Source organism: Aulonocara stuartgranti (assembly GCF_965226115.1).
Source record: "Aulonocara stuartgranti genome assembly, chromosome: 23".
In the NCBI taxonomy this organism is placed as follows: domain Eukaryota; kingdom Metazoa; phylum Chordata; class Actinopteri; order Cichliformes; family Cichlidae; genus Aulonocara; species Aulonocara stuartgranti.
Window position 1 is genome coordinate 19682107 of NC_138958.1, and position 12468 is coordinate 19694574.

The 12468-nt window shown below is 37.1% G+C and overlaps 1 protein-coding gene across 1 annotated transcript; it reads right to left on the reverse strand.

Annotated features, from left to right (window-relative positions):
* Positions 1–5511: 5511 nt before the first annotated feature.
* Positions 5512–11082, reverse strand: dnajc27 (DnaJ (Hsp40) homolog, subfamily C, member 27). The gene is made up of 7 exons (XM_082524637.1): positions 10685–11082; positions 9768–9850; positions 9617–9686; positions 9033–9197; positions 8647–8769; positions 8406–8566; positions 5512–8310 (listed from the first exon to the last, which is right to left on the reverse strand). Exons 1-7 carry the CDS (start codon positions 10769–10771, stop codon positions 8178–8180), a joined length of 822 nt encoding a protein of 273 aa, XP_082380763.1. The 5' UTR covers positions 10772–11082; the 3' UTR covers positions 5512–8177.
* Positions 11083–12468: the final 1386 nt, after the last annotated feature.

Consider the following 12468-nt stretch of genomic DNA (forward strand, 5'->3'; position numbering starts at 1 on the left):
AATCAATCAATAAATAAAAATATTTGGAGAATAACTAAGATAAAAACCTCCAGGCTATTTGATTTTCAATATTCAACTTACATTTTTAATTTTTCTTTTGACTGTCAAAAGGGAGATATCTTGTGTATTACTGAAGTGGCTGCTCTGGATTGCATTTAAATGAGTTCCTAATATTTTATACTCCACACTGTAAATGTCATATAGATATGTAAAATGTAATGATTAACAGAAATATTGAAAAAATAAAATAAATCATTGCCAAGTTGTTGTACTGGACTGCATTCAACCTCTCAGGTGTATCTAATAAAGTGGCTGCTGACTATAAATGGTTTCAGGTCTCTCTGCCAAAAATCTAAGACGCCTTTCAGTGGCACAGTTGGCTGAACGCAGTCTTGGCCCAGATCAGGTCCAGGTTTCAGGGTTAATCCAATCAGGTAGCAACACACTAACCTGACTGTTGACAGGACATTAAATCTCTATTATCAGATGTCTGGGTTGGTAAATGGAAGAAAAATTACTTGTCAGCACTCTAAAATCCGTTCACCTGGACTGGCTATCAGACACTTAATAAAACAACAATATTTACAGTAAGATAAATTTCAGCAAGTGAAGCTTTAAATTTGGGCTTTAGATGCAGGATGTCTGAACATGGGATAAAAAAAGAAAAAAAGGAAAATTATGAGCTTTAAAATAACCTTTACTCAGTTCAAATTGCATTTGATTGCTCTCTTTTCTTATTCTCCTCATAATATGTCAGATAGCTACTATGCCATGTACTAAGCAACTTGTCTGCATAGGTAAGCCAACATTAGCCAGTATAAATTCAGTTTTAAACTGGTCCATAACAAACACAACTTTGACCATCTTTTGATAACTATCCAGTCGTTAAGTCTGATGTCACTAGCCGTGTCTGGGCCTAAACTCCGCTGCAGGTCCATATATCAAACGATCACTATGGCATTACTGAGAGTTGAAAAACTGTCTAAAGTCTTTCATCTTTAATAAAATGATCAGCGTTCTGCTCTACCAGGAGTAACAATTGAGTTTAACATCCACACATCCATGAAAACGGAATTTATGACATTTAACGGAGTTAGAAGTTAGCAGGAAGTTAGCTCGCTAGCTTCTATCTAAATACAATATAGCATGTCCTGACTGCGGGGTTTTGGAAACAAATTAAAACGTACAGCTCTGTTATCACTTCCAACATAAATGAAGACAGAAAACTAAACAGCAGTGACGTTTGTAGGGTTACTGAAGTTGGGCTAGCTGGTATATAATGATGTGCTACGTGACCGCTAGCGACACAGCTATGTTAGCATAATATAAACAAGCTAACTTTTTTTCCACTCGATAAAAGTTAACGTGAGTGTTCTCGGTGGTCTGGAACAAATGTAATCGCATGGCAGGATGCTGTAAAAGGACCAAACTTCAGCCAGGAGAACAACTGAGATAATCCATCCACAATACGAGGTTAGTCATTCATATACTGCTGCATGGGCTGGGCTGTAGTTACATCCTAAGGTTTTAAAAACTAGGCTTAAATAAATGATTTAGGAGCTTTTTGAGATTAAATAGAAGAAAATACAAAACATTAAACATGTTAACAACACAAAAGCCATATTAAACGCAGACTACTTTAGGCCCATAAGTAGGATTCGTCACTACATCACTTAACGACCGGATAGTTCATACCAGTCAATTTACATGGTTTTCTGGATCGATCATGATTTTGAGCTCTTTTTTTCTGTGTAATATTAGCATCATTAATATTAGCATGTTAGGGTTAGTGTCACATAGCTAAATCCCATCTTTAGTTGATAAGGTTAACTAATTAATCCAAACTTCTACAGCTGATCTGGAAACTTAGCTGCCATTTTCACTTTATCAGCTAATATTACAAGTTTTACTGAAATAAATGCTTGTTGGTTAGCTTTCTGTGTTAGATCCACGATACTAAATAGTGTGTGTCAAATGCAGATTCTGTTGATGTGAGGGAAGCTTTTATCATTTATCAGAGATGTTCCAGACTCCTCTACAAATGAAAGAAAAATATTAACATCTACAATCAATCTAAATCAAGATGAAAACATACATTCATCACAAGAACCATATGTGTGAGGAGCAAAGAGGAAACTATTATAGTTTTAACTTATTCTGTCATTGCTTGACCTTTTACTGGAGGTTTTTAAAAGCAACTCCTAAGCTGTTGGAAATAGCTAAAAATGTATTTTGTTTCTCTAAAATCTATTAATATTAATATTATTTAATTTTATTATTTATATACATTTATTTTTGTTTGAATAGAAATTGATGTAACTCTGCAGTTTAAGGTTTTTAACAGTTTAAGGAGTTTAACCTAGGAGTGTCCTTCAGAAAGCAAAAACTGCTTAAGTGCTTTATGGTCACGAACAAACAGAGGATTACTGGATATGAGACTCAATTCAGTTTCAGTTCAGTTTTATTTATACAGCACCAAATCACAACACCAGATGCCTAAAGGTTCTTTATATTGTACGGTAAACACCCTACAGTAATACAAAGAACATGGAGAAAAGCCCAACAGTCACCCCTGACCCCCTGTGATCAACAGGAGTTGGCAGCATATACAACATGAATTCACCTCGATTAAACTGTGTGGAAAGTGTGAAGTTTGAGTGTTTGTGTTGTACCTACTTGTTGCTTTGATCCTGTCCAGATAAAGGTTTGACCGCAGTTTGATCCTTCAAACACTCTTCCTGCTTTCTTTGGTTTCTCTCACATTTCAAATTCACAGTTTTTCCTTTTCAGTCCAGTATATTTTGTCTTCATTTCACTTTTGCTCTTGAGCCTCAAAGTTTCTTCTTTAAAACATGCTTTGTGTTTGTCGTCTCTTGTCGAACATCTCCATCATGTTTCTCTCTGATGTTGAGTTTATGCTTCATAAGAGCAGTACTCTTTCTCTGAGAGGAAAACTGCAAAATTACAACGACAACGAGTCATTAGTTAACCTCAGCGGAACAAAATGAACCCAGTGAGGTAGTGAAGGTCACTATGGCTGTTTCTTGTCATTCCTGCAGCTTTAACAATGTCCCAAAAATCAGAAAAATGAGGATAAAAAGAACCAGAAGCGACAAACAGAGCAGAGCGAGGCCAAGTCAGGAGATGAGGATTTGAGTAATGAGCTGATGTGAAGCAGCAGATGTCTGACTGAGCATGTTAATCCCAAAAGAAATCCCCGAAACAAAGACAAATGGCCCTTCATTAATCAGACAGATTAACTGTGTGTGGGGAGGTTCAGGTGCCTGATGGGATTGGCAGACCTCCAACCAGGTCAGATGGAGTCAGCACGGTTCAGTTCAGGATAGAAACAACTGAAACTCAAGAGAAAACTTCATAAGGTCACCTCAGGGTGTTCAGACAAATTAAATAGTGAACAAGACAAAACATTAATGACAAAGTTGATGTTTTCCTATCAATCAACACCATAGTTGGAAGTTTGATGGTCTGTTAGTACAATTAACCACACAGCAGCCACATTGCACACAAACTCACTCACAAGCTGGCAACAGTCGGCCTGCACCCAACCCTATGTGACTGGTTGCAGGACTTTTTGACTGGCAGGCCGCAGTCCGTCAGGATTGGCAACACAACTTTAGCCAGCATTATTACAAACACTGGCGTCCCACAGGGTTGCATCCTTAGTCCCATCCTCTACACCCTGTACACTCACGACTGTGTCACCTCCAAGAAAGATAACATCATTTTGAAGTTCGCGGACGACACTGCAGTGATCGGTTGCATCACTGGAGGAGACGAGGCGGCTTACAGGAGAGAGGTGGCCGGTCTGGTGTCATGGTGTGAGGACACCCTCAACACTGACAAGACAAAGAAGATGATAGTGGACATGAGGAAGAAGAGGAGACCTCACCAACCGCTGTCTATCCGGGGCCTTGAAGTGGAGAGGGTGAGCAGCTTCAGGTGCCTGGGCGTCTACATCACCGAGGACCTCACCTGGTCACTGAACACCACACAGCTGGTCAAGAAGGCTCAGCAGCGGCTGTATTTCCTGAGGAGGCTGAGGAAATTTGGTATGTCGGCCAAGATCCTCAGCAGCTTCTACAGCTGCACTGTGGAGAGCACACTGACCAGCTGCATCACTGCATGGTACGGCAGCACTACTGCTATGGACCGCAAACGCCTGCAGAGAGTGATAACAACTGTGGAGAAGATCACCAGGACACCGCTGCCCTCTCTGCAGAGCATCTACCATCATCGAGTCCAGAGGAGAGCTGCCTCCATCCTCAAAGACCCCACACACCCCCAACACAGACCGTTCACACTTCTGCCCTCAGGGCGGAGGTTCAGAAGTTTGAAATCCAGAATATCGAGACTCAACAACTCCTTCTTGCCCACTGCCATCAGACTCTTGAACAGCTGACCCATTTTGAACAGTAATAATAATTTTTTGCACATCAGGTCATCTTACATATTATACATAATATAGAAAAAAATATAATACGTAATATAATATTGCACAAAGCAATATTATATTACGTATTATATTTGCACTTAAAATAAATAGAAGAATCAAAGGGCAATTCTATCTGATATTAAACCCAAACTCTGAACATAACCTGCTCCTGACCAGATTATGTGCATATGTTACTGTGGTGATTTAGCCAGGTATAGACACAGCAAACTGACTTGAAACTCAACAGAGCACGCTAAGCCATTGAGCTCACTTCATTAAACTCGGTTCAGTGAAGACAAGATGAAGTACAGACAACAAGAAGTCAGAACTGCATTAAATTCAGTCCTTTGTTTGTGGTGGTGCATCCTGCTGGTCCGGTTTCACTAAATTCTTAAAGTTTAATGGTTATATGAGCACATGAAGGTCGACTTTGGCTGAAAAAAGTTTTCTTACTGAAAAAAACAAACTATAGCTTTATTAAGTAGACCACAGCTATTAGAATCAGATTAACTGACCCTTTGCAAGAAATTAGACACAAAGTTGTGGAGAATTATTTGTAAAAAACAAACTCAGTGATGATTCAACCTTAACATACCTAAAGTTACAGAACATTAAAAAACCCAAATAACTGACTAAGTTACAAAACAATAAAATAAACTAATAATAATTCATTTCCCCCAAAAAGGTTAAATACTTTCAATTTGAAAATATTCTGAAATAGTCAAACAATTATAACAAGTTGTGTTCAGAGGTTTAAAATATAAAAAATTAAAAAGAAAAAAGTTTTATATTTATTTTTTGTATTATTTCCATGACACAATCTGAATTTCTGAATCATTCCAGGTTTATTATTAATTACTAATTATAAAATACTAAATTATAGTAAATTATAAATATAAACTAATATAAATGACAAAAATAAAACACTCACGGTATATTTCAGAATGATTTAAGGATTTCCTAAAATCTTGAGATATCAAAGGAAATCCCGGATCTGGCAGCAGGTAAAACACCTCAAGATAAAAATCAGAACAGGCTGACATCAGAATTCATTTTTGTGACTTTTTATTAATTAAAAACAATCTAGCAGAACAACATTTAGTCTGTAACTGTAACACACACTCACTCCAGCGCTCGCACGTCATCATGTGACTGATGACTGCACAAACTAAGGGGAAATTTGTACTTTTGTGTTAAATCTATGTCGTAGGCTCTACATAGATTCAGTGCACATGTATAAATTAAACATCAGGCAACAGGAATTCATTATGTTTGAGCCATGAGGTACAGAGTTCAAACTGTGCCAAATCACACATCCGTCAAACACACAGTCACATTAGGAGTTAGCTCAGAGTGTTTGTAACATAAATCATGTGATTAAAATAAACAATACAGAGAGAAAACTGGTTGAAATAACATGACTGATTGGCCAACGCTCATTAAAACTCCTCTTCCACTTTCAAGTTTAGTGTGATTTTTATTTTTTAACCTCTTACTTTACTTTTATATTATGCATTAATATATTTTTTCTAAAGTAAGTTAAATTGACTTTATAGTGTTTTCATCAAAATGTTTTGTTTTCATTACAGATTTCAATTTGGGGGATTTATCTTTTTTTTTTATTAAAGGGATTTAAATTATTTGAAATCCCTTTAAGAAATTTTCATAATATATAACGCATAAATCATTACAGATTTTTTGTTTGAAAATAGTCTTTTGTAATATTTTTCACATAATTTAATATTATCTTTTCTCACTACTCTCTCTTTTTACTTTTCTCAATTCACTGGTTTGGCTTTCAATATTATCACTTCTGTGGAAAACTGAATTAAAGTTGCTTTACAATTTAGTATTTTGAAAATATTATATATATATATATATATATTCACATCCACAGATATTAATATAGCTGAGTATTAACAGGGCTGATGTAAAATGTTGATAAAAAGCCACATTTGCAATATGTTCTAATCAAGATCAATTGACTTGAACTTTAAAGCATAACATAAAAATCACATTAAAGCAACAAGTGGAACCTCTTTCTGGATTGTTTGGTTGCACATATGTAAAAATATAAAACTATGATAACATATTCATGCTGCCTATGAGTTCTTTACAATATGAAACACTTTTCTGCTTTAACAAGACATTTTGTGTGATACAAAGTCAGTAAACGGGCACAAGTCTCTCTTTTAACAACCAATCGTGTTAATTACCATCATGTAAACATCAACTATGACTCTCATCTCATGGAAGACGAATCACACGTTAAAATGTGGTGATGGGATGACCATGTTGAATCTTTTTTTTTTAATTTGTTTTTCTTCAAGAAATATTTTTGTTCATTTTTGTTCAAATGAAAATAACTTAATAAGAAAACCAATAAGGAATTTTGAATCTTAACAAAATGTGTAATTTCTATCAACTGCCAAAGAAATAAATCAGTTATTCATTTTTTAAATATATTTTTTAGGTAATAGTTTACTTGGGATAAATGTAATAACAAATAACATTAGGGAACCAATACAATATTTGGCAGTTTGAGGGAAAAAAATTAATGAACTGAGGCAACAAACCAAGAAAATATAAACATGCACAAGTGATTCCATTGATTTTAAAGAAACAAGACTTAAAAATATGTTCAGCGAACTATTCGATGAGTTAAAAGAATAGGTTGGCACTTTGGAGAAAAAAGTGATTTAAGGGCATGCATTAACATTTTCACTTTATCCACAGTAGGAGGGAACAAATCAGAGAAATAATGGAGTAAGTCAATAAAACAAACAATGTACAAAAAAAATAAAATTAATAGTTTGGACACAAACTAAACTTTTAGGCCAATAATCAACCGAGAAACAGGTTAAATTAACTAGTTAAGGGAACAAGTCAGCTACTTGGGGTGAGTGATTTTAATGGAGGAAATTAGTAGTGTGAGAGTAGAGATATGCTTTTTCAGGGAACAAATGTGAGGAGCTCCATATAAACACTTACAGAAACAAATTAATTTAAATGGGGCAGCATGTGTGGGTGACCTAATTGACATTGACATGAATATAGGAAACTATGTGAAACTCCTTAGCTAAGGGATTAATAAAGTATTCTGATTTGTCCAGGAGAAGTACATTAAACTAACCCCGACATTACAGAGAAGAACATTTTGATGGGTTTATTTCCAGTCACAAAGAAAGCAAAGCTGGTAGTTTAACTCCACCGTGCCTACAAGTTTAACCCATTTTGGTTTCAGATTCGTTTTTGACGATGAGGATTTGGCAGGTTTTTGCTACACTGAAATTTAAAGTTCTTTTTTTAAAATATTCAGCATGCAGTTTAAGCGATTATGCCCTTAATTTGTTTTTGACAGCTTTAAGTGGACACACACAGGACAAGTACCTTTAAAGAGTAAAAATTTGAAATAATTTAATTTTGAAATGTTTTTCACAGAGTTTGTATCTTTTTCATTTGTGTGGCACTCATTGTCTTCCATACTCTCTCCAGTGTAGTGTTTAAAATATCATATAATAAGTTAAAACTGGTTTATGTTGGCATACCGCACTGTGGCAAGCAAAATGGCACACATGACACGTACGCTGAATAAATACAGAAATAAATAAATAAATAAAGTTCGTCATCAGTTTGTGTCTGAGTGACAGCAGGTCCAGTTGTTTCTGTGTGTGTGTGTGTGTGTGTGTGTGTGTGTGTGTGTGTGTGTGTGTGTGTGTGTGTGTTATTTAATGTTCTTTAGCAGTGAGGTGCGGGCGTTCACCACCGCCTTGAACGCGTCTTCACTGCCGGGGGCAACACATTTATCTGGATGCAGCAGGACTGCCAGCTTCCTGTATGCCTTGTTCACTTCCTCCCTAGAAATGAAAAGATAGTAAACTGCATTAGACACAATGTGACAAAAAAACAAAACAACTTTATTGAAAAGATGGCCTGTATGCTGGCGACTCACCGCGTGGCCCCGGGTTTGACTCCCAACATATCCCACGAGTCTTTGCTGTTGCGGATACGTCGGATGGTGTCAGCCTGCTCTTTGGTGAAGCCGACGCTGACCTCCGACACCGGGCGCTTTCCGCCGTTCTCGCACATGTCAGTGATGGAGGAGAAGAACGCCTGTGGAGAACACGGCACTCACTGAAACACGGTCCATAAAAAAACATGTACAGGAAGCTGCGCATGTGTGCGAGAAATACCTGAAACATCTCGTTGATGCCCTCGCCGCTCTGTGCTGATGTCTCAAAGTAATGAAAGCCTCTGGACTCCGCCCACAGGCGCCCCTCGCCCTCATCCACCACTCGCCGCTTCGTCAGGTCCACCTGTATGAACACGCAGACATTTACCTCCAGCTGCATGTGTGTTTAATAAACCTCAATAAAAGATTTCCTACTCACTTTAAACAATACATTTTACAAAACATACTTTTTAGTTCTCTGACTGTGCTGGAGCAGCTTAGTATGAGTCACAGTTCAAAATAATCCTTCTTTATCTCATTCAGGGCCTTAATACATCTCCACAGCACATCCTCAGTTTGAATCAAGCTGCTTCAGCTCCTCTCTCTTTAAGCTGCACTCGGTCTGACCTTGTTGGCGCAGACGACAAACACGATGCTGTCCATGTTGGCCTGAGAGCCCATTTCTTGTTTCATCTCGCCGAGCCAGCTGTCGAGGGCATCGAAGCTCTCCCTCAGGCCGACATCATACACGAGCAGGACGCCCTGGCTGTCTTTGTAGAACTCGTTACGCACCTGACCAACACCATAGAGAAAGAAACATGTTCACAGAGCGCCGCCTGCTGTGTGGGTGCAAACATTACAAGAAGGCTTATTTTTGGCCTTTGAAAATATCTTGTTTTACGACAGTCTGTCACAGCCATTGATGTTAAAGAAATTCAGAGAAAATAAGTCAGAATTTGAAATCTTCTTGTTGCATATTGGTCTTTTTTTAATATGATCTAATAGGATTTTTGTCATAAAATTTCCAGACATTTTACTTTTATGCAATTTTATGTAATTTTATGTAAATTTTACTCACTAGTTTTCTTTTCTTGTAAATCTGAATTATCTCATATTTCTCTTTCACAGCATCTTTGGTGGCGCTCTAACATACATGTGTTTTATACATTTCTTCTGATGTGAACAACATAAATTGCTAGTTTTTAACTCACTTCATAGAAGAACGGGTGGCCGGCCATATCAAAGATGTTCACCTTGATTTCTCTGTCTCGAACCTGAACTCTGTTGGCAGATAAAACACATGTTAGTGCTCAGTAAAAAACATCACTACACACAGTGACAGGAAGCAGTCTGTAAACTCACTTGGTGACGCCATAGTCGATTCCAATGGTTGCCAGATACTTTGGAACAAACCTCTTCTCGCAGTAACGCTTGATGATACAGCTCTGAAGAATAAACAATATTTAAAGATGAGCTCCACTGCCTTTCACGCCAGACCATCCATCAAACTGAGATTTATAAATTTTTTAATGTTTTTATTTAGATAATTTGTGTCTTGTTAGGTTTTAATTGGATAATCCCATTTGCAGACACTGTGTTTCAAATAATCATCAGTCTACAATTCTGAGCCTATTTTGGAAAATTTGGCTTCAAAAATAAGCTGTTACGCCTTAATAACTTGAACTTTTTTAGCCTTCTGCCCTTTAAAAGCACATTCATGTCAAAATTTACATTAATTCCAAACAAAGATTTCTCAGGGTTAAACTAGCCTGATCAATAATATCACACATCAAACAACGTTTGTTTTATTGTGCTGTATCAGCACAATAAAACAAACGTTGTTTAAGTGTGCCCTGCTAGTTGTTGCTGTCTGCTCCATGATGCTCCAAATATTAAAGGTAATAAAACAATAAATTCTTTCTTTTTATGACCAAAATCTGCGCCGAATTATGCCTAATGCAACCATATTGAAAATAATTTTACCTGGGTGCTGTAATCTGTGAGATCGTGTGGTGAGATGTAATTAAAATCGGTTTTAAACGAAGTCTGGCGACAGAGTGAACAAAATAAACCAGAGCGCAAAAACAACAAAACTGACATCCAAAACAGAATAAAGACTACAGAAAAAAATCTTTCACGACCTTTATGCAATTGTTTCAAATATGACATTATAAGCCATAAACTCACAGTAGTACAGTACAGGTGGTTTATAACAAGCTCAAGTAAATGAACCAGACTCTATTTTAGGTTTGAGCTAAAACAAACAGGGGGTCTCATACCTTTCCGACCTCGGCGTTTCCGAGGCTAATCACCTTCACCCGAAGAGACTTCTTGTTGTCTCGTCTTTTCGGCGGGTTTGTTTCCATTTGGATTGTTTAAATTCTAAAGTTTTTTGGCGTTTAAAGAGACGGGACTGTGCCGGAATACAGCCGCTGTTGATATTATTATTGTGAGCGGAGCTAACAGGGCTAACTAGTTGTTAGCACGCTGGTTAGTATCTCTCACAGCCCTTAAACGGGATTATTTCCAGATTCATTAATCTCATCGCATCGTTTAACTTCAGCTCTAATGTTGACGTTTGCGTGCAGCAGACAACCAGAGACCCTGCTGGCCTCATAGCCTTTATGCTAATCAGCTGTTTGGGTCTAGCATGGAGTTAGCTGCTTACTCAACTTCCCCCTTTGTTTTCAAAATAAAACTACATTTAGGGAAAATTGTAGCTTTGAGGTTTTTCGTATACTTACCAAAGCAAGAAATGTGCACACAAAATGCTATGTATATGATTTTAAAAACACAAATATGGGCAGAAATCTGTGCCATCAGAAACTGAATTTGAATAAGTTAAATTCGAATTTGAATTGCTCAGATTGAATCTGAATTGTAACTTGAATAAATGCTTTTGAAAACCGAATTTGAATTAGTCTAATTTGAAATTGAATTTATGGTTTGAAAATGATCATCACTAAATTGAAATTGAATTTTATATTTTGAAAATGAATTGATTTGCTTTGAAACTGCATTTTATCCTTTAAAAATTCAGCTCTCGAATAATTTCAGTTTCACTTCTCACCATTCAGTTTCAGTTCCAAAATTCAGTTTTTTGGAACTTACATCCGGTTCCGGTTCAAGCGCAGATTAATAGAACTACGTTTTACTAGCGGACCGAAAGTGTTACTGACGGGAATCTACAGTGTCTTGAGCTGAATTAAGACTTCAGAAGTCATTCGTCATGTTGAGTGACCAGCGGATGAACTCTCAGGTTGGTAATAAATGTACTACATGTATAAGAACAAGCGTCATGTTAACAAATGATAGCCGTAAGGTAACTTTTATGCTTATTGTAGCTGTTAGCTAAAAACGCTAATTTAGCGTAGTTTGCCCTGAATTCAGCTTTGACAACAAATATGATCGACTGTTTCTAGTAGAATTCCAAAGTTGTCATCTTGGACCCTCTCAGAGTACCCCCTCTGTATGCTTGCAGAGACCCCTACAGTAGGGAAACATGCAAAACGGTGTCCAAACCTTTGTGTTTTAGCTTTATTTGTCTTACACAGCATCCCAACTCTTTAGCTAACTTAATAACTTTAGCTAAAGTGAATAGTTAGTCTAATTCATTAGTGCAGCATTACTGGATCACCTCTGTTTGAAGTGATATAATATGATATACAACTATCACTGAAACGGCAAACTTTGTAAATAAGCAAACAACACATCTCATTCTCTAAACGTTTGGCCACAGCTGTAGATTACACTATCAGTGCTTGTTCACTCTTGACAATAATTATATTTCTAAATTTACTTTGTGCATTTACAGGTAAACAATATCTAATATTTTATCTAAATGACTGCTTTGTCTTTGAAAAGGGTGAAGAGCCTGAGGCCGGTGACAGTCCAGTTCTACTCTAAGTACATCCTTACAGTGGCTCACAGGACAAGGCCACATTCCTGTCCTGCCAGAAGAGAAGAGAAGCTTCAGAGTCTTCATGCATTTCAACCACACCTGTCATATTCCATATGACAGGGGTCTCAACTCCAGTCCTCAAGGGCCAGTGTCATGCAACTT